Below are 26,835 nucleotides of genomic sequence, written 5' to 3'. Positions count from 1 at the left end.
ACACTCCATGTCACATTCTACTATTCTTTTTTTCTGTCTAAGTGCCATTAAATTATGTGATAAACAATCCATCACAGAGTGTACACGGCAGGGGATGGATCTGGCCTGTTAATGTGCACACTATAATTATTATTACTGTTAAACTGCTTAATATTTCCCTACAGACCAATGTGTGTGCATCTCCAATTATGTGTCCCGTCTCCCCCTTACAGCTGACTCTATGCAAATCCAGAGAGGAGGGAGGGGGTGTGAGTGGTCCAGCTCTCCCATCTCACGATGCAGGAGACTCTTCACAGCTTGGGGTCTTGTCTGCCCAGGAAGGATTCTGCATCTCCCCTCCACATGGATTACTTAGAATTAGCCTGGCTCACCATGCCAGTCGGCCAGACAGAGAAGCATGCATCTCCTTCGTAAGTAGCTGGCCCCAATACTATGTTACCACCTCCGCAGGGAGGCTGTTCTGGGGATTCACCACTCCTTCTCTCTGGGATCTTTTATTTTAGGATTATGCTGTTTCAGATTAGCGCATCTGAAATACGTCATTACTCTATAATTATTCCTAATTTATAAGTCTGAGGATGAGGACTGATGTCTCATTTACTTTGACATAGAACCTTACAAAATATGGGAATAAAAGTGATGAGCAGTTACCTACCTGGGGGTTTTCAGCTTTTGGCAGATTAGTTTGATTGGAAGAGTGAAAGTTGGATTCTGGTTGGGTTTGATGGGTTACTGCACTTTTTACCTTGGTCTTTACCATGGCCAATGTCTTGTGAGGTAGCAATGGGTGGCATTTCTGGAGCAAAGAACCCATTGCTGGTGTCAGGAGGACATCACTGAAGTCAGGAATGCAGGACATCACATGGTACTGATTGCAGGGAATCAGTCAGTACATTGCTGGAGTTAGGAATACAGGACATCAGTCAGTACATTTCTAGAGTCCGGAATACAGGACATCAGTCAGTACATTTCTGGAGTCAGGAATACAGTAAATAACATGTTAGTGATTGCAGGGCATCAGTCAGTACATTGCTGAAGTGAGGAATTGCAGGACATCACTCAATACATTTCTGGAGTCAGGAATGCAGGACATCATTTGGTACTGTTTGCAAGGCATCAGTCAGTACATTGCTGGAGCCAGGAATGAGGGGAATCAGTCAGTACATTTCTAGAGTTAGGAATGCAGGGCATCAGCCGGTACATTTCTGGAGTGAGGAATTGCAAGACAGCGCTCAATGCATTTCCAGAGTCAGGAATACAGGGCATCAGTCACTAAATTTCTAGAGTCCGGAATACAGGGCATCAGTCAGCTCATTGCTGGAGTCAGGAATGTAGGGCAGCAGAACATTGCTGAAGTCAGGAATACAGGTCATCAGCCAGTACAATGCTAGAGTCAGGAATACAAGGACTCACTTAATGCATTGTGGTAGATAGGATTAAAGTGCATTACTTGCATAAATATGACAAATATCCATCATAAATATTAGCATTGCTGTGAACATTGAAATAACATATATGCAGAGATTTAGAGATGACTTAAAGGCTTTATTAAAACACAGGTCAAGACTGTTACATCAAAACAATAACCTAATTTAATGCTGGAAGTTGCAGTAACACATAGATATGGGGTTAATTTGAAGCACATGCAAAGTCTTTAATCCTGATTAAAGAACAAATAGCAAAGAGCAAGCCTTTTATTCAAACAGTGCAGTTCAGAACAAATATATAAGGCCAAAATGATCTAATCTACAGTTACTACTTATATCACATGAAGGATGACACTACCAATGACACAAGTTAATATTAGTTACAAAACTATTAACACAATGCAGACAGTCTACAGTTTTGATAGAAAAGCAAATAACTTCACCAGCATTGTTCATATGACAATTGACAAGTGAATCTGCCTTCAGTACTGTTCTCCGTATAGGGAATTTGTGTGTATAGATAGGTGAATGTTATGTGAATAATGACCTAAGACATTGTCTATAAACCCTCCATTAAATACAAGCATCTAGATCTGTAGGATGGCTACGTTCTAGGCTTGTGTGATTAATGTTTATATCAAACCCTTATAATTGGCTGAAATATAGCAAATTACATTCAAAACCTTAAGTTTTTAATTTATGGTTCTTGTCTAGATGTATAGCACATTGTATAACACATCTAGACAAAAGCCATCAATTCTCTCCAGACTTGTGTCCTTGTGGTCCTCCTCTTAGTAAATACTGAAGACCTTCTCTACCACGTGAGGGTTACTAAATAAATATGTAATGGTGCCACATTAGATCCAAATGAGTTTGTAGGCTATGCATATTCAGTATGTAATGTATAATTGTTTTCTTATTGTGAAATCGCAATAAATATGCATAAAAAGCTCATTCATAGAGGAAAATCCCTGAAAAATTCCAGTTCCACAGATACATTTTTCTGGTGACAGTGGATAACGTTTTAAAAAATATAAACAGTTTTTTTTTTTCCTTAGCTGGTTTTTACATTTCTTCTTTCTTATGACTGCTAGAAGTAGCCTTACACACTTGTATTTGATTAAAAGACCAGCATTACTTATGGATCAACTGTCCATAAATTATACTGTTGCAGACTTTTTAGTATACAAATTCCTTCAGCTATTCAGTGTGATGAAAAAGTATCCATTACCTTATATCCTTATATTTATATGTAATGAAGCCATCCCTTTGAATTTGGTGAAGATTGGTGTCACTGCATAGAAAGTCTAATATTCCTGGAAAACAGGTCAGTCAACCCATTTGTGTAATATGTGTTAATAATGTCAGCTCTGCAGCTCCCTTAGTAAACTACCTTCATACAAACCACTTATAATGTGAATCCACATATATCAACAGATATAAATATAAATAGCAATCACCAAAAAAATATAAACAGACAAAATACATAATAAACAAAAACCTGTCGTCACAGGGCTTATGGAAGCAAATTTAAAGTGCATGCGCAGACCAAACTTTAAAAAAAAATCTGGATAGAGTGGGGATGGATTAGAACCCCTGTTGGGATATTACTGGTACTGTATATGGGACTCCTTTAGAAAGATCTTGCCTCTCATTGTGGTTTTACCAGAAGTGATGGTAAATCGGCAACGCAACATTGACAGAAACAATAAGCTACAAGTATATAAAGTCTAATGCAAATGCCAAAATATCTGACCACATGCTGCATGTTTTGGAGTTCAATAAAACAGATTTTATTTGAGTGACGGGATCAGTGTGCATCTGTTTGGGATCCATAGTTCTCCTTTAAGCCCTGAAATGTGTCAGATGTTCTGTGTAGTCATTTGTGAACCCATTCTATTAATAAAATTTCTGGATTCTAGCACTGTCTTGTTTGGGACTTTTAAGACCATTGTGCTTTATCATGTTCTGACCGTATTTGGATTCCTCACACCCATTCCCCATGGATTCATCAGTCTATGTGTTCCAGAAATAACAGGCAGACAAGGGGGTTGATTTACTAAACGCAAATAGGCTGTTCACTTTTCCCCCTAGTTTAGTTAATGTCTTGAAATTTAACTTTGCAATAATACCCAATCACATGCAAGGAAAATAAAAATAAAAACATTCAATGTCATGTACCTTGCCCGCAGTACGAGCCAACATGTGGCACAACATTGCCTGCGTTCCGTTCCACTGGAAACGCAAAAAATAGGGCTCTGGTACGCACCGCAAATTGGTGTGAACAAGCCCTAACCTTTCTCTTTCCTCTTTTCTACTAAAAAACGTTTTATTTCTGTCTGTTTTTGCTGTTGTAGATTTCCCCTCACTTCCTCTCTGATGAAACTGTTGTCACCAGGATGGTAAGTGAGGGAAAATCTCCTTAACAGAGCCCCTGGATAACAGTAAAAACCTGACAAGCTCTCTAATCCTTCTCCACTCCATCCAAAACTTTAAAAAAATGGTTTTGGCTGGGCATACAATTTAAAAAAGAACTCCAGGATTTTTTGTCATTAACCCTTCCAGTGGGGCTATCCCAGCACTGCAAAGGTTAACTGCTCTTTTTTGTCTAGGTTAAAAAAAAAAAGTTATACTCACCCCGATGCTCCGAGCCAGCTTGTTCTTAGACCAGTCCTTCCAGCCTCTCTCCCCCTCCTCAGCAGCGGTCTAAGGTCCTGTAAATCACCACGTTGTATACAATGAGGGGAATTTATCAAAACTGGAGCAGACAAAATCCGGAGCAGCTGTGCATGGCAACCAATCAGCTTCTCTCTTTCATTTTCAAATCTTAACTGAACAAACTGAAGAGAGAATCTGACGGGTTGCCATGGGCAACTGCTCCGGATTTCGTCTGCTCCAGTTTTGATAAATTCCCCTCACTGTGTATAGACGGAAGAACACTGAAGAAGATTCCAATGCTGCAGCGGAGGAGGAGACAGGCTGTAGGGAGAGCTGTGACAGTGAGTATAACTTTGTTATTTTAGCACCTAGACAAAAACGAGCACTTAACCCTTGTAGATTGTGGGTAGCCTTACTATAAGAGTTAAGAAAATGTTTTCCTGGAGTTCTTTAAATGTCTGTGAATTTAAAGCAGACCTTCACTGCATTATTTGCATTTTCCTCCCTGCAACCCATGCTCACTCCACAAAATAATAAAAATACTTTTTTTGTCGTTTTGTCGTTTATTCTTCCTTTGTTTCGATTAATATAGGTATTTTTGTAATCATCTGTTGAGAAAAGTCAGAGCTCCAAAATCGTATTATGTTTAATATTAAAATGTGAAAACCCTGGTGAGCCAAAAGCTAAAATGTATCAAATAATGAAGAAAGAGATCAGCCAATCAGATTTCAGTTGAGTTGATTTAGCAGGTGAAATCTCGTTGTTATCAGTTAATATGCTTTGCACTAACTTATTAAATAAACCCACATGGGTTGGTCAAAGGAGGACACCTGAGAGGTAGATGAAGCAGCCGTAATTAGGATGTGAATATACGGCATTTCACTGATGGGAAGTCCCCTCAGATTTCATTCCAGTTTTTGGTCTCTAATGGCAAGAATGAAGAATAACACAGAGCTGGCTGTTCAGATAAACAAAATGGGGTCTGTGATGTTCTGAGAGATGAGGAGGTTCCTGTCCCTACCTCCCCGATTCTCTAGAGGGTGTCATCCAAATGGACAGAATCCATGTTAAGCATCTCTTTCAAAGGCCATCGAGCGTTATTGATCAGGATGTCAAGTAAAGAAGGCAAGAGACAGGTTCTCCTTTCATGTCAGTTCTTATAATAGGCTCTGACTCTCCTGTCCCTCCTATCAGTGTCATCTCTCCCTCCCTTTCCATGCAGAGGCTCATCAGGGTGGGCCTGCTAGTCACAAACAATCAGGGGGTGCAATGAGGTCTCAGGTAGTCTTTTTTTAGGTCAATTCTGTCTAATTATTGTACTGTGAAGAGCAATAGTGATGTATTATTTGAAATACTTTCTCACTGAAAAACAAGAAATACACAAGCCCAGTTCATATCCATAAATGAATGTAAAGGAACTCTCCGGGTTAATTTAGATGAACATGTGTGGCCGCACCAGTTTCATACTTTATAAAGAGATATCAATATGTCTATAGGCATTGGATGATTACTATACTATAGATGGCAACATATGGCAGCATGTCTTGGATATGCATTGTATGGAAATACTTACTATATTTTTGGGTGAGTGTTTTAAAGAGTATGTAAGGTCTTTTAAAGAGTATGTAAAGTCTAGACCAGCTTGATGTATCGCAAATCATCTCTTTTGTGTATAGCTTGTAATTATACAGGTGAAACTCGAATAATTAGAATATCGTGCAAAGTTCATTTATTTCACTAATGCAACTTAAAAGGTGAAACTAATACATGAGATAGACTCATTACATGCAAAGCAAGATAGTTCAAGCCGTGATTTGTCATAATTGTGATGATTATGGCTTACAGCTCATGAAAACCCCAAGAACCCCAAATCCACAACCTCAAAAAAGTAGATTATTACATGCAATCAATAAAACAAGGATTGTACATAGAACAATATCGGACCTCTGAAAAGTACAAGCATGCATATGTACTCAGTACTTGGTTTGGGCCCCTTTTGCAGCACTTACTGCAATTACTTTTGCACGTTATTCTAATTATTCAAGTTTCACCTGTATATGTGTATGGAAGCAACCATAATTGTTCATTACCTATGCAGGCTCTGCTTCCTGCCTTGCATTGTGACACAATAACAACAGTTATACTTTACTTCTCCATCCGATATTACAAGTCTCTGAGCCTGCTATGCCTCCAAAAACAAGAGAGAGAGGGAGAGAGAGAGAGAGAGAGAGAGAGAGAGAGAGAGAGAGAGGGAAAAGAGGGCAAAGGGGAGAAAGAGAGGGTGAAAAAGGAGAGACAGAGAGAGAGAAAGAGAGAGAGGAAGAATAAGAGGGCAAAGGGGAGAAAGAGAGGGAGAAAAAAGAGAGGCAGAGAGAGAGAGAGACAGAGAAAGAGAGAGGCAGAGAGAGAGAGACAGAAAACAGAGAAAACCAGTCTGAGTTCTCTGTGGAATATAATCTACAAATATATATACTGCAAGAACAAAAATATGGAACAGCAAATCTGTACTAGTATGAGTCAAATCAAACATGACTTTCAAGGTATTAACTCAACTTTGTTCTCACAGAAAATACACTATACTTTCCCTTTAAGTGATCACTGTTAGCCCATTATCTGTTGGCTTGTTGTATTGAACCTCTTACTACACCTTGTGTCAGATGTTACCAGTGATGTATAAAGTAATAGCAGTACCACGGTGTCATGTAGAGATCTGCTGTATACATATAAATGATTTAGCCTGTTTTAAGATGTAAGTGGGCTCACACCAACTGTATTAATAATAATCCTTATAATATATCTGATTAGAACTAACAGTACCTTGGAAGGGTGTGTAAAAGGAAAATTACAGGCAAGACAAAATATAACATAAAGAACAGATACCCCACTGTCTGCATTTTGTCACCTTCATAAAGGGGTCCCTTTTGCAACCCCTATACCCCACTGAAGGAATTCACCCTAATTTCCTGCCCGAGTGCGCATGTGAAAGAGGAAAAATCTACTCATTGGGGAACAGACAGCAATAAAAACCCACCAGAATTTCTCACCCTTTCCCACTCTATGCTAAAAATAGATCAAATTGAATCCTGAGATGACTGCAAAGGTTTGTTTGTGGCACTAATTTCTGTATATGTTTAGAACCTTCCTAGTCACTGTGAACTGCATTATCTGGACAAAAAGTGAGACCCACCCAAATGCAACACTGGTGAGCAATACTGAAGCTGTTTTTTAAAATTTACACAAGGACACCTGGATCCCACATAAAACCTAAGTGAATATAACTTGGTAATATAGATGTTTACTAATAATTTTATTTCTTAATAGTAGTTATCTTGTAACATTTTTTACCAGCAATGCATAAAGGGATGGTGCTTCATGGTGGTCCTCTTTGTTGTCTTTCAGGTTTCTTTGCGGGGTATCACACAATCTGAACCTTCAAGTCAAAGCTGAGCCATCCAGCCCAACTCTACAGATGGACACTGGCGGGTACTTTAGCCCGGGTGGAATGTCAGACACCAGCAGCAGCTATGGGCTCTCTGTAGGGGGGCAATCTCAGGGTTTGGACTCTCCCACTGCACTGCTTGGATTTCCTGATACTAGTGAAAAGCTGTTTGCAGACAGTCCACCATCCATTGGGGAGGACTCCAACATGCAGTGTGTCCTAAGGTCTGTCCCCAAACGACTGTGCCTGGTGTGTGGAGACACAGCATCAGGATATCATTATGGAGTGGCTTCCTGTGAGGCCTGCAAAGCATTCTTCAAACGCACAATACAAGGTAGGAACTCTCTGTTTTGACGCATCTAAAATGTATTAAGCTGATATAAACTTAAGTTTTGTTGGACTTTAAGCGTTAATAGTACACCTTAAAGTGGTAATCCTTAACATTATGGTTTTTCTTAATTCCTGGGTTCAAAGCTAGAACCCCATAACTGCACCTGGAAAGCCACAATATAAAGGAATGCATTAGCGGTATGTTAGATTAAATAATGTGTAACAGTAATGTGACTGTTGTGCCTTGCTGTGTATTAGGTGGTGATGGAAAAATTGTAGGTAATTACCAGTATGTTAGGCCAAACTATTTTTTTTAATGACAGATACACTTTACATTTTGATGCTACCAGATCCTATACCAGATGACTCAGATGGTAACATCTATATCTGGAGTGTAACAAACTTCACATTATCTTTGCTATGTAGTCCAGGAGAGGAGGTTGGCCAGTTAGGCAGAGGCTTTCCCTCCATTGCTATTGCTCCTATGGGGGACAGCCTTAGATCTGAGCTTTTGAGAGTTGTCATGAATATTAATGGTGTATTGAATAACATGGCAGCCTGTCTATAGCTGTAATTCTAGGCTGATCCAACTGCCATTTTGCCCTCCCCTGGTTCCACACAGACACAATAATATTTGACAGCTCCCTGATGGACGAGGCCAGAGGTTATAACAACATAATTAAATCTTTATTGATTCATCTTCATAACTAAACAGGTGAAGAGAAATCACCTAATCACTGCACTCTTAGGAGGCCAAGGATTAACCCTGCTGAAGATGTGAACGCTGGAGCCACAATGGCACATGACTTGGCTATGTGGTCCAGGCCTGTAGCCTCTGAAAGAGCGACAAATCACAGCATGCCATGCAAGCTATTGATGGGCCTTAGCCTGTTCTAATTTGGCATAGGCAGAAACAACACTTAAAGGGAGATAGCTCAGAACAGAAATACATCCAGGCAAAACTGCATAGAGGGTAGATGGCAGGATTCTCTACAGATTATATATCCCATTCTTGATATAGAAATATACCCTATGAGATGTGTCCATACTCAAGATCATTGGTTCAGTAAAGCAGTGAAAAGATCAGTAATGATATTTAAAGTGAAGTTTCCCAGAGCCGCCAGATAGATTTCAATTGACTGTAGTCCGATCAGCGAAAGATGATTTCTGGTTGGTTGATATGCCTTGCTACTCTTTGGGCACAATCACTGTTGATTATTGACTAGATACATTCGGGTGTAGGTGTAGATGACACAACCAGGTGGAGGTAACCCCTAGGTGTATGGGCTTCCTGTACAATGACATGTCTTTTCCAATTTTTCACTTTGTGTTCCACTCTCAGAAGGTTATGGATCTTTACATTGCGAGTGAGCTGAGGCCTTAAATTGGTGGAATAATCTCATTGATCTGCGTGTGAAGTCTCAATATGGCCAGTGAAAGGGAAAAGGCAATAGTTTGCTTCCTGTTGTATCCTGTCCATTAGCTATTAACTCCTTAGATGCCACCCTTCTTTGTTGGTAATGGAATCTTGCTAATAGAATGGAGATCAAACTGACTAGTAAACGTGTTTGACGTGACAGCGATCATGGCAGGTGAAACACATACAGAAGAAAAAAGTGATTTACAAACTGCTTTTTTTTTTTTTTTTAAACTGACTGGACATAGCACTTTCATTCCTAAGGCATTCCTAATGGACAGTATAATTGTCCCCAATACTATGGTCAAGTATGGAATATTTATTGTATTTCAAATTATTTTGCATATACAGTAAATAGCAAGGCATTATCCGGATTCCCCCCTCTAGCTAGGAACAAGGTCCAAAGCACAGGTTTTTTGTAAGTCTTGTGCAAGGGGGTTGCCAGTTTTACTTAATAGGAGATGTCGATCTTTTTCAATAGTACAAAGAGAAGTGTAGAAACCTGTAGTAACAAATATGAAATCAATTTTCAACGTTCTGCTGATCTAGTTTCAGTAAATTGGGTTCATTAAACTTTATTAAGAGTTTGAGTCTGTAAACGTACCAAATTAAGTCTTAGCTAGCCTGCTGCTAGTACAACCTCCAGTGGCAGCGCTGGAGGGGTAAGCATAATTTAATGTTCTGTCACTGTAAAGCATGGCTTACTATTAGCTGAAAAGTGTTTTCGGGGGGTCAAAAGCCTAATAAATAAGAACAACTGGGGGTTGGGGGTTGTATTGGTTGAGTGTTGCAGGGGAAGTTAAGTATGAAAGTTACCCTTTAGATGTTAAGTGTAAGGATTTCACTTTAGAAATTAACTATTTGGTGGTTAAGTATTTTGAGTTTAGGATTTGTGTTTGGGACTTAAGAGACATGTTTTGGTCTACAACCCTTATGGGACATGGTCTGCGGTTATCTAATGTAATGTAACCTGTAAACCCTGAAAATGGATTGTGAAGCCTCATTTAACATCCTGATTCACATAATGTATACATCTTGGAACATACAAATCTGGTAGAACATTCAACCTGCTGACATCGACTTACAACTACAGTATAAGGGTGAATGGGCCCTATTTATGCTATTCTAAAAAGGGCAATACTATTTGTTATATTAAATACAAGTGTGTTTAACAGGCTTATTTTATACATCAACTAATATATCTTGGTTTAACCCCTTACTGCCATGCCGCAATTGAGGCCACAGCCCCTAATTGAAGTATTGATGGTAGGCTGTGCCAAGTTTCCACAGGGCTGGATGCTGTTCCATCCTCACACAGGGACCCGGGGAGGCATCCGTCAGGCAAAAGAGAGCAGTCAATATTCATTAGTGTGTGTGAGATTTGAGTGGCAGAGCGGCCCTTTACATCCTAACGCGCGCCCCCCCCAGGGGACATGCTGCCGTTATACACCAGGCTCTGCCTCTTCTCCACTTTCTCTCTGTTTATTCTCATTTGTAATTAAATAAGATGCAGATACCCCAAAGGAATGAGGGGGGAAGATCTGGGAGGAGAGAGATGAACCGGAATATCAGTCTTACATCTGTCTTACTGTCACCATTTAAGAGTGTACTGTCTGGACACAAAAGAGGTCCTTGTGCATCTCAGCGTCAGTACTCAAACAGACCAAGAACATTGGATGGCACTTGTATGTGTGCACAGTATTCAGCTGGCAAAAGATTTTCGATCATTAACATGTATGTTCAGATTGCCATGTCTTTATGACTGTTTGGTTAACTTTATAAATATAGGCCTATCATTACCCTACCTAAACTCTGAAAAGTTAATGTAAACCAAATCAATAACATTTTATATAATGATTACCATATTATTGCAATTTCAAAAGTCGTTGACATTTAAAAAAAATCTGTGATCTTGTTCAGATACTTCCTGTTCTGTGGTGACAGTGCTTTGTAGCTGTCTCCCAAATGCTATTTACATTGTCACCCTGTCATGTGCGCTTCTTGTGGAGACTATAGACAGCCAAGCTGGTCATATGCAGCTCAACTCTCTGTTAATTTCTGCTGCCAAAAATGCTGCAAGTATGAAAAATGATCTTCAAATATTGGTTTGTGGTCACGTGAGGCTCTCAGCTTCCTGTGGTGTTGTTCACAGCAGCCTCTCAGTACAGACTGGATGGGCTACTTTGTTGGCAGTGTGATCCACTAAACACTTCCTCCTAATCCATGTGACTCTTTACTGACTGTGCACCTATCTCTTGTTCAGGTAACATAGAATACAGTTGTCCTGTGGTGAATGACTGTGAAATTACCAAGCGGCGGAGGAAGTCTTGTCAAGCCTGTCGCTTCCGCAAGTGCCTGAAAGTTGGGATGATGAAGGAAGGTATGTGCGTTAGAAGCCTTTGGGCCTCCTATAAATAACAGCCTTCACTTCATTATATACTCAGGCCTGAACTACAAAAATGGTGGCATCTCATTGGTTACTATGGACAATAAAAACAACTTTAGGACCTTTTTAAATATGGTTTTAGTATTGTAACAGAGAATGTGGAATAGCTTGTTTCATTGCTGTGAAAGTCTCCAGTGTATTCTCTTTGATCAAACATTTTAGAGCTGTATTGACCCTATTGATTACTATAGAGGCGCAAGCTAAGAAAGTAGAAGGTTTATCAGTGTGCTAGAAATGTACTGCAATATGTAAATGGACTCATGCACTACAGATATAGGGGCATAGTTTAAACTATTAATCGTGCTTTGGGTGGAAGGTGATGGAACACCCTTTGTGTAAAATTACAGTGAATTTGCAGCCCTGGTGCAAAGATCCAATGCTTTGGAAATCTATTTCACATCCATTTTTGACAGGCAGCAGGAATTGCAGAGAGCAGAGGAAATTGGAAGAAGAATATGTAATTTTACACATTGGCAGTACCATCTTCCACCACTAAAAATATCATTTATAGTTCAGATTGTTGAACTGTATCATAGAGAAAACAGACGGTAACTTAAAAATTCCTCGGTTTTGCTTTCGGTGGAAGTTCATGGGACAACCTTTAAGGTACATATATGTCTTGGGAGAGAGGGGCTGCCATTACTGGCCTCCTTCTGAAAATGCTCATTGCCGGCTGCTCGGCTTCAAAACTTGAGTCACAGAACTGGAGCACACATGCTGTAAAAAAGTGCCAACAAATAGTCATAATTTATTATTTCTATATTTGTTCAAGGTCAGTGATTCATAAAACATTGAAGCCAGCATGACAGACAACTTACATTCAAAAGGAGAGGTCATCAATGGCATTCTACAAAATACCTTATGACAGGTATACTTTAGGTAATATAAAGATCCAGTGCTGTGAGAATTCTCTGTTTAGGTCAATGCAGGTGACAGTCAATCTAACAACAGCAGGGATAGGGGAAAGAGGAAGAGACTGACAGAGGAACTGCATTAGATTGTTATATCAGGTTTACAAAGGTAAACTCACCCATTCTGTTATGTCCTTAACAGTACGGGATACGGAACTGCAGGAGTAACTTACTGAGAACTTCCAGTTGTTTTCACAGTGGACCAGCTTCAAGGCTAAAACCACTCAGATGTGCTGAGTCTTCTTCACCCGCCATAAGAAATCTCTGGTTTTCCAGTGGTTTTCTGAGGCTAGTGGACTCTCTCTGCTCTACACGGCCCAAACTGGATGACCACTGCTTGTGAAGTTGGTCTGTGACAGCCAAGGAAATCCAAACAGCAATGTCAACCTCTGATAGCCTCAGAGCTGCTTGGCTTTTTTTGTCTGAAAATAAAGACCTCTTTAATATAATGCCATGAAAAGCAACAGCATGCACTAATTTAGGCAGACAGTCACTTCTCAGCTTATAGCTGAGCCAGCATACTAATAAAAGATAGTTTTGAATAGTTAGTGCATGGGTGACTGTTGTTAAAGGACACTTACACTGAGAAGGTATACTCTATACCACAGAAGTTTGAGTCACTGACTTAAAGAAACGTGTGGATAAGAAAGTCAACATAAAGTCAGCACTCGTGATCCGGATATTTTACCAGGTTTGTAACCCTAAAAGTATTGAAGCCATTACATTTAAATTATAACCAGACAACTAGCATTTTTAAAAGGAGAAGTCAGCAATGGCTACACTTTTCCTTCATTTGATACTGCAATCATCCTTCAGCAGCATGAAAAGTACCTCATGCCTTCATGTATTCTGTACTTTAAAAGGCTATTCCACCCAAAACATATATGTTAGTTTTTCATTTGATGCAGGAGGGTTTATTCCTTCCTTAGTGTTAGTGACTTTGGTTATATCTGGTGAGTTGGTGATATCTCTGCTCCCGAGTTCCTTGGGTTGCCCATTTGCGACAGCCATTGGGTACTGTTGTCCTCGTCTGGTTTCCACTAACTTTGTTTTGGAGAGTACTAAAGGGAGATGCCAAAAATGCAGAGCTGACAATACATGAAGCAGATCTTGTCACAGGATTTATAATGCAAACTAGTGGTTCATACCATTAGCATTTATAAAAAACTCAGATATAAGTTTTGATTGGACTGAATACCATCATGCCCACAAGCATCATATTCAGCACACACAGGGGAAATCACACAATTGCAGATATAATAGCCAGTGGTGCAAAGATAAGCAGTGTGTTGAGTTTGACTTTTAATTAAACATATGACACTTTTGATCCTAGGGGTGAGGCTTGATCGGGTGCGTGGTGGGAGGCAGAAGTATAGACGGCCGGTGGAAGTGGAAGCTCCAGACCCTTGCAGCTTTCTCAACACCCATCACTTACTACCAGGAAAGAAGACAAGTAGGTATCAAGGGGCATTCAAGAGTAATAGCATGTAAGGCCCCATTCCTGGAGAGTGGAAGACTTTCATGTCAAGTGTAGAGGTCCTTATATGATGTGAAGAGGAAATTGTTATACATGCACTTACATACCATTGCATCTCTTATATCAATACTGGAAGCTTCTGGGCTGCACTATTAGGCAGTGCCCCAGGCTGTGTACTGCAACACTCAGTGAACTCGCTGAGCAAGGGTGACCAAAACTCACCAAAGCCCCAATCTGTGCAGATACAGACTCACTGATTATCATAGAAGGCTTTTTACATCCTTCTCTGGGAGTCTATTCTGTTCTGACCTCCCCCACATGGGCACTAGACCTGAGAATCACTCTGTCCTCTCAATGTAGCCACTTTTGTATAGCTGCTGCAAACCTTGCTTGTGATCCACCTTCCATACCCCAACAAGCACTCAATTCACTTTTCACAAACACCACCACCACCACCACTGGATATGAGACACAATTTACTTCATGCTGAGGAACTTTTATTGAAAATTTCTCAATGCAGAATACAATAGCTTGATCAGCAATGCAATGCTCTGTGATAAGGGTTGTGGGCTGGGCCAGCTTTTTAATTAACAGTCCTAATTTTTCTCTCTTACCTCTTACAGCAAATAAAGTGGTGTCACATTTGGTTTTGGTTGAACCCGTAGAGATATTTGCTAGCCCTGACCTCAACCTTCCAGACAGTGACCTGCGTATACTAACCACATTGTGCGAGCTAATCAATCGCAAGCTTCTCATCACCATTGGCTGGGCCAAGCACGTCCCAGGTAAAAGGCATCATTGATACATGGGCTCTGTATAACCATTAAATATTAACACTAAGCAAAAATATCTAAAGCATTAAAGGGATTTTATAGTTTTTCCAAAATGTTTTTTTTTTCTTTCTATATATGAATGTAATCAGTGATCACTTTCATTGAAATGATCGTACAATGTGTTTTAATATTTTAAAATATTTTTTTCTGTGTACAGTGTGTAGTATATTTAGGTCGAAGCACACAACACAATTGTTTAAAAATGCCTAAATCTCAGAGTGGTAAATTAATAAATTAAAATGATCAATTATGCCAGGGAATAAGCTTTTACAGTATAAACAAACCAAAGTCTGTATAAAGTCAGGACAACTGACAAAAAACATCACAATGACTATTTTATAAATAGGTCCTGAAAAGTTATACCTCTAACTTGTTATAAATCAGTGCCAGAAAGACAGCATTAAATTAGAAATGAAAAAGTTTCAGAGATAGTTTTAAAGCAATAAATAATTGTGTAGCCTTAAAGTCAAGCTGGCTTCTGTCATTAGGGTAAATTGAGTTTTGCTCCCCTGTACCTTCCTCACACACGGTGGGTTAACAAGACATATTGTGGCGGGTGATGGTTTCCCTCTAGGTCGGGTTCTGTGCTATCATGCTGCAGAATCTATTGAGTGCCTCAGAAAAGGACACAGATTATCATCTCCCAGTTAATAGTATTCAGGGTCTCTTCAGCATGTGTGACATGGCAGAGCCCTCTCCTGTGATAACAATCTCCAATATTTCCCAATTAAACTCAGCACTTGGTTTATAAAGAAACAATTGTATGGCCCTGGTTTGAAAGAGGCAAGTAATGGAGGTTGACACTACAAAGAGCAACTAATTGAAAAGCAGGGGAGAGTGTGACAGGCCAAGGGAGGTTCAGGCTGATATCCTCAGAATAACCCAACCTCACTGCATTAGAGGTTATTGAGGGAGGTGGAATATAATGCACAACCCAAATTTCTGCCTTTGTAGGCTATATGTATAACAAGTGCAGCACAGTGGCTAGGTGATCAGTACCAGGCCTTTGTAAGGCTGGGTTTAGGGTTAGGGTTGGCCCATGCTATTAAAAGTACCCAAAGACATAATATGACAGTCGGTCAATGACCTATTTAAATAGAAGGCCCTGGACACTACTAGGGGGGAAATGACAGGTTAGAAGACCAGTCCCAATGGCTGTTGTTCCCCCCTTCCCAGTAAGATGGCAGCGGAGTCCTTCTTTCCACACTCCATCCTTTTCATTCTCTTTAGAATAAACCTGACAGAGCTGAGCTTACAAGTTAATGGAGTGATCTTAATAGCTTACCTCCATGCCCCAAATTCTAAACTTCATCTTCCCTTAGCTTTCTCTGTCTGTGTGGCAACAGATTTGCCATTTGTAACACCTACTACAAGTAGAAGTAGCTGTGGTCACATTCATAGCATTGTAAATGGAATTATTTAATGCTTCCCTTTCATCACTGTGTAAGATATTGCCACAGGGACTGTACATAATTAGAGTATTAAAGAGGAGCTGAACTGTGGGAACTTTGTCTAGAACGTATATCCTGCTTTCAGTCAAACATATGTCCTGTTGTATTATGATAACTACTCAGTTCAACTGAAGCATTGTCACCCTTTTTTTTGCATGAGTTGGACTACAAGCAGCCATGCCAATGCACAATGCAATCGCACATTCTTCTGTAGTCATCATAAAAAATTCAAGGGAAAATAACATTTGTTTAACAAAAAAAATGTAACCCTGTTACAGTAAGTTTCCTTATACTTTATTGTCTTTTCTTCCATGTTGATTCCAAATAGGTTTCTCTGTTCTTTCCCTGGTGGATCAAATGGCTCTTCTGCAGAGTGCTTGGATGGAAGTCTTGGTCCTGGGCATCGTCTTTCGCTCTCTACAGATGGAAGACGAACTGGCAGTTGCGGAGAACTTCTTGGTTAGTAGGGAAGAGTGCCGTAGCTGCGGCCTCCTAAATCTTCATTCTGTGCTCCTCCAGCTGGTCAGAAAATATCGGAAAACAAAATTAGACAAAGAAGAATTTGTCACACTTAAAGCCATGGCCCTTGCCAACTCAGGTACTGAAAAAAGTGATATTGTGTTGTCAATTTTCAAAATGATTATATCTGATTTCTATTTTCTACTTGTGTCAGTAGCCTTTCTCCTATGGTAATCTAGCTGTGTAGAGATGCCCCATTGCAAACAAAAACAGGCACACATTTGCACAATGGAACACTTGGTGTAATTTAATTTAATTTAACCCTAAACAAATGGAAAGATCCATTCACTATGTGCGCCATAGGCTGCGGCATTGACAGACATCCCAACTCTCCCTGACGCTCCGGGAGTCTCCCGCTATTAGATAGCGGCTCCTGGCCGCCCGGAAAGAGAAACATTTTCTCCCAGAAAGGTTTACTCTGTTTGATCTAGCAGAGTAAACCTTTCCCGGCTGTTTTCTTTTTCTCTTTATTCTGACATCGGAGCTGCCAGCCGCTTCAGAGTAAAAAAAAAAAAAAAACCAGCATAGAAACGAATAGCTTGATTGCTATTGGCTATTTGAATTTGCAATAGCCGACTAGCTATTGCACCACCCACTGCTGCTGTCAATCAGCAGAGGGGGACCTGCAGTTCTCTATCAGGTCCTCCTCCTGCTGATTGACAGCAGCAGAGGGCGGGTGCAATAGCCAGCTTGCTATTGGCTATTGCACATCAAATAGCCAATAGCAATCAAGCTATTCATTTCTATGCTGGTTTCTTTTTTTTTTTATTCTGCCAGCATGCGGCTGTCAGAATACTAAAACAACCCAGCATATAGCACAGGAAGCAATAGCTTCTTTGCTATCTGCCACCATTTCAGGGGGGTACTCTTCACAATTAGAGGACACCTCCATGAAATGAGAAGGACACCTCCTTGAAATTACTTTTTCAGGTTGGGATCCATGCATACCACAATGCATGGATCCCAACCTGAAAAAGTCTGGTGCTGATGGAGCGTGAGCAATGATAGTTATATCCCTTATCTATTAATGAGAAATATGCTCATATGTGAACATTCAGGGCAAAATAATAGCTTTACCTGATAACCTGCCTCCTCTGTTTTAAATAAATACCTTCTCCATGCTCTCCTGTCACCCTATTTAATAGGTACGGGGGAAGGAAGTGTGTGACCTTCTCCCTTCCCTCCCATTCCTCCCACCAGCCAGTCAATAGGCCTGATCACTATGGCATGGGGTTGAGTCTCTTAGCCCTGTGTAAACTCCAATACAGACCAACATACTGTATAACTTACATATGGCTTTTTGCTCTTGGTTCTGGCAAGTGAACAGGTTGGTAGGGGAGTGCTGGGGAGCAGAAAGTATGGGCTAACAACAGAGCCTGCTACTTTTCCCCAAATAGGGAAAAGGACAGGTTTACTTTAAGATGGTAGTAGACATAAGACTACAGCTTGATATGCACATATGTCACTTCATCACTGTCCAATTTTTACATAAGCATTTTTTTAACACTGAACCTTGGTGGAACAATTGTAACCAAACTTATTCTTTCAATTTTTGCATCAAGAACATTAGACTAGGGTGTCCCGGTGCTGTAATGTGTCTATGGACATCACAGTCATTGACCAATTGAGCCAGCACTGACCAATTATTATTTGATTTCTTGGCTAATTATAACCATCGGTATCTCCCTTTAGTTTATCTACTATTCTGGCCCTTTCCATCCACTCCTGATCTTGATATAAGATTTCAGCCAGAGGATGATCACACTGACAGCTGTCATTGGCTTTAACAAATAGACAGCTCTGTGTTATCGATGGCTGCCTCTTGGAGTCTGGCACTACCAATCTATAATGTCCTGAGGTGTTTTGTGTGTAGGATGGTTTGGAACAAAAGAGGATGGTGGGGGAGGAGTTTTTTCCTCGCCGGAGTAAGCAAAGGCTTTGAAGCCTCAAGCAATCCATGAACCAAATGGGTTTGCTTAATTTGGATTTGTGTCAGTGCTTTATTTAGCTACAGACACTTTTCCTACAACTTTACTTGTTAGTTTATGTCACTGTAGAACAAAGCTACAGATACAGATCAGGTTCTATGTAGCAGTTAATTTCATTTTTATGATAAAACATCATTGTCCGCATCATTGCCCATAACCTCTTTCTCGTCCATGGACTTACAGAACACATGTCCTAAACAAAGATGGTCAAATTTAGATCCTTTATTAGATTGTGATAAAATAAAACCTCTGTTTTGTTCTGTCTGAGGATCTAACCCTTCCCCTAATATGCAGATAAAAAGAGGGTTGGCATTAGATTAGATTTAAGTTGATATTTAATCTGCTTGTAATTTACCTTCCCTTGTTCCTCCTTTTGCCTCCTTCATCAACATGCTAAGTAGTTACATATTTAAATGGTGGATGGATGGATGAGTGGAGGGATGGACCGGCAAGGTGCTGTACATAGCTTCCTGAGAGCATCACAACGCCCTGTGTCACTACTCCTTTCAAGAGCCCTCAGCCCTGATGCAAGCAGTGGGGTGGCTCTTTGGTTGAGTTAAGCAAATATCAAAATGCTTTGATGGGTGGATGTCAGTTTTGGAGGCGTAGGTGTTCCTTGGCGGGATACATTTCCATGCAGACCACCCTAGGTAATGCCCACATGTGATGATGAGCTTCATAGCTGAAAAAAAACTGAAATCTAATGACTGAAAGGGGTAGACGAGGACAATCAGGCTGGGGTGCCTTCTGCCTCCATCAGAAGAAATTGCCTTGAAAGGAGGGATTCAGATGTAAATGGGGGCTCTAATGTGAAGGAGAAGCTCCACTTTTTTTTGCATGGGGTCCCCCCTTAAAATTAATACCAGAGTCCTATCTCTGGCAAAGGTCTAGTATGGATTTTGGAAGTACCCCTCATTTTTTTAACCTTTTACAGTTTTAGCATATTGGACTGGGGTTCATTGAGGTTTTGCATACTTTTAAAGCGTGCCTTGACTGAAAAAAGGTTGAGAAAAGCTGGTTCTAGGTCATGCTGGTATATCTGACATCTATTTCTATTTTATTGTGGCTATGGCTATGGAGTTTGGCAGCAATCTGCATCATCCTCTCACAGGGTCAGAAAGACTATTCATTAATTTGGATGTTGTAGGACCATGGACCTCACGCTTACAACACGCCCTTGAAAACTTTTGTCAGCATGTTAATTGTCAGATGCAGGGATGAAAGCACCTTTCTGACATTAGTGTTGATGTGCTTTGCATGGCCGGGCTTCCTCAATTAATAAGATATAATTGATGTAACATAGTATACAGCTTGTCTGAATACAAGATTTGTGGGGTCGGTTGGGAAAATCTGGGAGAGATTTGTGGTTATGTTACAATGGACCTCTGTGTCTGTCCTGCTGCAGAAGTGATTACTGCTTGTACAGCCACAAGACTGATCATCTCATTATTAAATAATCCATCACTTGTATTGATCAGGGCATTTCTAATGTCTTACTCTTTAAAGGTACACTCCAATCAGAAGGGAAAATGAATCCTTAAAGCTGAACTCCAAGCACACAGCTATACATATTATAGTGCTTCACCCAAATATAATACTCTCACCTTAATGTATGGACCATAAGTAAAATCATTTTATGTGATCTAAAGTGCGTATTCCCTAAATCGAGATTAGTGATCTTCTAAAGATGTGTGGGGGGAAACATTTCACTTAGGATATTCAAGATATATAGTTTGGTTGCACAGTGCATTGCTATAAAGTTTGGTGTAGATACACTTGGAGCACATCAAAGATTTTCTATTAAGCATATTAATTTTGACGCTTTTTGGTCGTGTTTTGTATATCAGTTTGTCATTCACATGATTGTAATTGATAGCACAAGCATATTTGTTTATCAGTGGTATAGTGAATCACTGCCACAGTCACTTTTGAGTATGATACTTTATTAATCATGGTATATTTGTCTGATGATTAAGTCTCGATCAGCACGTAAAAAGTTGCACCACGATTTATGTAACATTAGCAGTTACACTTTGATGAGGCATTCACCTAGATGTAAGGAGTTATATAGGGCTATAGACAACCTTTTAGATTATATTAGTGCAGGAGGTTCCTTTTCTTTATTTTTGATATTTTACTTTTTCCAAAAAGTGGATAAACTTAACGCATATTGCAAAAAGAATAAAATCACTTTTTTCTTATTTTTTACATTGTAGCCTGCAAAGTAATGCAAACGTGACGCAATGCACAGGCTTCTGCAGACTGTTCATCCAGCTCCTGTTCATGCCGAAGTGCATGTTATGGAGCTGGAAAACGTTATCTGGACTAGAAAAACTGCACATGTACTCAGGGCCATAACTACAAATTATGGGGCCCTATAGCAAAAATGTGATGGGGGCACCCCTGATGACCTCTCTCTGAGCTGTGAGTAACAATGCCAAGATCCCAAAGACTCCTCTTGTGCATCTTAAGTCATCTCTACACTGTGTACTTTACAGGGAATTAGAGTTGTCAACTGCAACCACTCCAAACCTTAAATATATAGTTTTGTATTATCTTCACATGTTGTATGTTTAATTTGCCCCAACAACCTAATAAGGCCCCCTTCCACCCTCAGGCCCCATAGCAGCTTCCTGTGCTATGGCTATAGTTGCGCCACTGCTTATACTCCATTGAGAAAGAGTCTCTCTTGAACAGTGCTAGACAAAACGTAGTTTTTTCATAGATCCTGTGAATGGATCTGTGAATGAATGCTGCTGCTGCTACAGAAGGCCGTAGAGAGAAGCACTCCACAATTCAGTTAGGTGGGGTCTGCGGAATTGTTCCATGTGACACCCGAAATATGGGAATATGGTTTGAAATGTGAAATTAGCCTTTAAAGATAGTTGAAAATGGTTTGTTCCAGATGCATAACATTGACTTCACTTGTGTTACCCAGATTCCAGCAGCATTGAGAATGTGGAGGCTGTTCTGAACCTACAAGATCGTCTTCACGAGGCCCTTCAGGACTACGAGAGGGAGCACCATGCTGAGGACCCGCACCGGTCTGGCAAACTCCTCATGACCTTGCCGCTACTCCGCCAGACGGCAAATGAAGCCGTGCGCACCTTCTGTCAGATAAGACTGGAGGGGAGAATCCCAATGCACAAACTTTTCCTGGAAATGTTGGAAGCCAAGATGTGACTGATGGAGCTCCATCTGCCAAACAAGAGCCGTGAACCATAAATATCTGGACACTGTACATCAGCTTCTGTTTGCACCAATCATGAACATAACCAGAGGTCTCGCAACATTTTCAAACTCTGAATAGACTTCCATGACCACTGGGATTTTACAAAGTAGTCTGATGATTGAATATCCAGCCATTGCTCACATTTGGAAATCTGCTGTTGGACTGATGCTAGGGCTGTAATCAGCCATTTTGTACACCTCATGCTGTCTGTACAACATAGTATACACACAAGGAGCGCACTGTAGATAATGAATAACCTCCAGGAAGTGAGATGACCACATGCTCAACCCTACTTTATTCAAATGTAGATTCATTTACAGACCATAGTGCTTTCAGTCTTTGTTGGGAAGATGGTAGCCCATGAAAAATGGATTTCAGCCACTGCCACAAACATATAATAACAGCTGTAAAAATATGTGTGTTGTATTGTGAGATCTCTACTGTGTAAGCAGACAATAATATTGTTTATACTGTATATAAATATATTCCTTGAAAAAGCATAATCTGATCTTCTGTCACACACAGACATGCAACCTTGACAAGGCAACTGAAACAGTGATCAATGGTCTGTATGCAAAGCAAAATACCCGTCTATTTGACATACAAGCCAAAGGAAGGATCCAGGGCAGTGAAACGGAATGAGTTCACCTTCACTGCTCTGAGACCTTTCTTTGGCTTGTATGTGAGTGAGGTCAGTGTCCTTGAAATACCATGTGGATCTACAATTTAAAGTTACTATAAGGATGGTGTGCATAGAAGGTTTCTGACTGGTATTTTGCTTTCTGTCAAAATCTTCTTCAAGGTGAATCTGTGGCCACTTAAGGATAGCCATATTCAAAACAAGAAGTAAATTAGCTCTAAAACAAGGCCCCACTGACCTCAGAAGCTTTGGGCACTGTGGAGCAATTTATCATCAAATGTCAAAACAGGAGCACTGAAGTCATTCAATAAGCCGGCTCAGCTCCCACTGCCAGCAGTGACTCTGCATGTCAGCTTTCCCTGCTTCCCCTCCCCCAGAGAGGGAGCAAACTTCCCCTGCTCCTTCTCCTGGCAGTAGCTCAGAAGCTCAGCTCACCTTGTTCACCCTTTGAGTAACCTTCAATTTTGTAATGTAAACACAGAGGAGAAGCAGCTGAGCTGCCTGAGAGAATAACTTAGGGGTTAGATGGGTCTTTCAGAAGTCAGTGAAGGTTATTTTAAAGCTCATTTAATGTTTGTAAAGAAAAAGGAGGCCCCAATGTCAGAAAAAAAAAAAGACAGCACGGAAAGATTTAGGTTGCTAGATCGAGCAAAGTAAACCTTTCCGGGAGAAAATGTTTCTCTCCCGGGTGTCAGGGAGCCGCTATCTAACGTCCGGGAGAGTTGAAATGTCTGCATTTCTGACTGCAAAGTAACTTCCAGAATATTTAACAAATTTGTCTGTAATAAAATGTGTCTGTAGACCCGGAGATACAGGTCCCTCTTCACACCACGTCCGATGAGCTGCGTTCCTCTGCACACCATTGCACATGTATGGTGTGAACAGGTCACATAGAGGACAATTGTTTTCTATGTGCTCTGTTCTCACCACCCTACATGTGCGATGGTGTGCAGAAAAACACAGCTCCTTGGAAATGGTGTGAACAAGCCCTATGGGATAGGCAGCTGAAATGGTATGCGGTTATTGACTTGTCTTGTAAAAGTCAAGCTTGGTCCCGCCCTTTCCACTTCCTGAAGGTGTCTTTAATGTAATTTAATGTGATGGCAAAACAGCCTTATGGACCAAAACAGAAGCTCAAATGATGAGAAGTTGAGATTTGCATTTTAGAGGACAATGGTATTTTTACCCCAGTTGCCACGCTTGTCATTCTATAGAGACTCCATTCTACTTACCTCAGATCAGTCAGTGACGCACACTGTCATGGATAGCGCTAGTCCTCTTCAATAAACTGGTCCAAAGGGAATTGATCAGATGTAAAATGCAATAACTCAAAGCAACCACCTATCACTTCAGTCAAACCATTGAAGAGGTGCTGTCTGATTGGTGGTTCTGGTTTGCTGTATTCTTATGAAGACTGAGAGAGCTGGAAGTCTACATATACTTAACAATTAGTAAATTAGCTTTAAAACAAGCCATCACTGACCTCAGAAGCCTTGGGCACTGTGGGGCAATTTATCTTCAAATTTCATAGTAAAGGCACTAAAGTCATTAAAAAGGCCAGCTCATCTCTCACTGCCCCCCCCTTTCCCCAAAGTAGTGACTCTGCCAGTCAGCTTCTTGCTCCCCCTCTCAGCAATGCCTTGGCAAGTCAGCTTTTCCGGCTTCCCCCCGCTGCTGTGATTCTCCCTCCTGGTAGGGTGACAGGGTGAGCTTTCTCCAACAGGCATTATACAATACTGGCTTTAAAACTACATAGTTATACACAGAACAACAAAAGCTACATTTGAATACAACTGTTGTCTACCTAGCACACATGAATGATAATGAATGTTTAAAGGGTATTTATGGTCAAAAGCAACAAATAAATATTTTTCTATATTGAAGTTCTGTCCCACTCCTAATAACCATATCCATCTAGAAGTTTGTAAATGTAGTTATTAAAGATGCCCATAGGATGTACTTCCTCAATACACTGACACCATTTCACTCAGCCCTGTGAATATTCACTTCCTTGTGTCACCACTGAACGTGTGAACAACGTTACATTATCATTGCTTGCTGGAAGCAATGCATGATGGGATATGTAGTCTTAAGAAATGGAGATTGTATCATATCAAGCAGCAGGGAAAGAGACACAAAGTACACTGGGAATCCAGGAAGTTGATGAAAGTGATGGGCAGATGGAAGGCAGCACTCACTATGTAAAAAGGATTTTTGAAGTAAGCTTTTATTGTATTATCAAAAACATCTCTAGTATGTATTCCTATTACAATGCTGATGTTATAACAGGAGAGGATATGCTGGGACTTTACAACTCCTTAAAGGAACACTAAAATATTCACCAGAGTTTACAGCCTCACCAACCCACCACAGGCATTGCAATCAGCCTTGCTTGGGCTGCTTGGGTATTTTGCTGATTGTAACAGGGAATGCAGCAAGAGGACTGATACTCCAAATTGTGAGAATGAATGAAGATGAGCTGGTGCTCCCTGAGAGGTATAACAAGCAAATCAGTGACTCATCCCACTACGTGTGGCGGGGCAGGCTCTTTAATATGTGATTTCAGTTTGAAGACAGCTACAGTTATTTTACCAGTTGGAGGGTCCTTACAAAATATATATTTTTTTAAATATACTTTATAAATAAATATATACAATATATTAAAAACAAATACTTCATCAGGCTTTCTAAGCATCTAGACAATTCTTAATGGGAAAAAATAAGACATAAGGGTTACACGGGGGCCCATACCAGAACAATGGGGGAGCGGGGGAAAGCTAAGCGTTAAGAATCAGAGTGTAAACTGATAGAAAATCGAAGGCCCCAAATTAAGATGATGTGTTTGTTAATTAGCAGGGATCGTTAGGCTGGGCGCTAATCATTACTGGAGCCAGCAAGCTGGATACTGTGGTGTGAGTGGATGAGAATAATAACATGACGTTTGCCATTCCTGAGCAGCGTGGGGGCCACCTGTTAATGAATAAATCTGAATGCTGATTAGTGGCAGAAGAACCTCAATCTATACAGAGTTCACACGACTGCACACAACACACCCTGCGATCAACCGTGCAGGGCAGCGCTGTACTACACAGGGCTCACAATTCACACATTTGCACACAATACACCCTGCGATCAGCCATTATGCGCAGCGTTATTCTACACAGGGCTCACTAGTCACACGATTGCACACAATACACCCTGCGATCAGCCGTGGAGTGCAGCACTATTCTATACAGAGCTCAAAATTCACACGATTGCACACAATACACCCTGCGATCAGCCAGGGAGTGCAGCACTGTCTACACAGGGCTCACAATTCACACATTTGCACACAATACACCCTGCGATCAGCCGTGGAGTGCAGCGCTATTCTATACAGAGCTCACAATTCACACGATTGCACACAATACACCCTGCGATCAGCCGTGGAGTGCAGCGCTATTCTATACAGAGCTCACAATTCACACATTTGCACACAATACACCCTGCGATCAGCCATTATGCGCAGCTTTATTCTACACAGGGCTCACTAGTCACACGATTGCACACAATACACCCTGCGATCAGCCGTGGAGTGCAGCACTATGCTATAGAGAGCTCAAAATTCACACGATTGCACACAATACACCCAGCGATCAGCCGTGGAGTGCAGCACTATTCTATACAGAGCTCACACTTCACACGCTTGCACACAATACACCCTGCGATCAGCCGTGGAGTGCAGCACTATTCTATACAGAGCTCACACTTCACACGCTTGCACACAATACACCCTGCGATCAGCCGTGGAGTGCAGCGCTATTCTATACAGGGCTCACAATTCACACAATACACCCCGCGATCAGCCGTGGAGGGCAGCGCTATTCTATACAGAGCTCACAATTCACACGATTGCACACAATACACCCTGCGATCAGCCGTGGAGTGCAGCGCTATTCTATACAGGGCTCACAATTCACACAATACACCCTGCGATCAGCCGTGGAGGGCAGCGCTATTCTATACAGAGCTCACAATTGACACGATTGCCGTGGAGTGCAGCGCTATTCTATACAGAGCTCACAATT

At 40.8% G+C, this 26,835-nt stretch overlaps 1 protein-coding gene across 1 annotated transcript; it reads left to right on the top strand.

Annotated features, from left to right (window-relative positions):
• The first annotated feature begins 342 nt into the window (after positions 1-342).
• LOC108794086 (estrogen-related receptor gamma-like) lies at positions 343-22,079 on the top strand. The gene is made up of 7 exons (XM_018565066.1): positions 343-410; positions 7,485-7,858; positions 11,535-11,651; positions 13,962-14,081; positions 14,729-14,890; positions 16,718-16,987; positions 21,835-22,079. The coding sequence occupies exons 1-7, from the start codon at positions 343-345 to the stop codon at positions 22,077-22,079; spliced, it is 1,356 nt and encodes a 451-aa protein (XP_018420568.1).
• Positions 22,080-26,835: the final 4,756 nt, after the last annotated feature.

The sequence above is a fragment of the Nanorana parkeri genome, unplaced genomic scaffold (assembly GCF_000935625.1).
Source record: "Nanorana parkeri isolate BGI_ZX_2015 unplaced genomic scaffold, ASM93562v1 scaffold810, whole genome shotgun sequence".
Taxonomy (NCBI): Eukaryota; Metazoa; Chordata; class Amphibia; order Anura; family Dicroglossidae; genus Nanorana; species Nanorana parkeri.
Note: the sequence above shows the minus strand (reverse complement) of the source record. Positions and strands in the feature narration are given on the sequence as shown.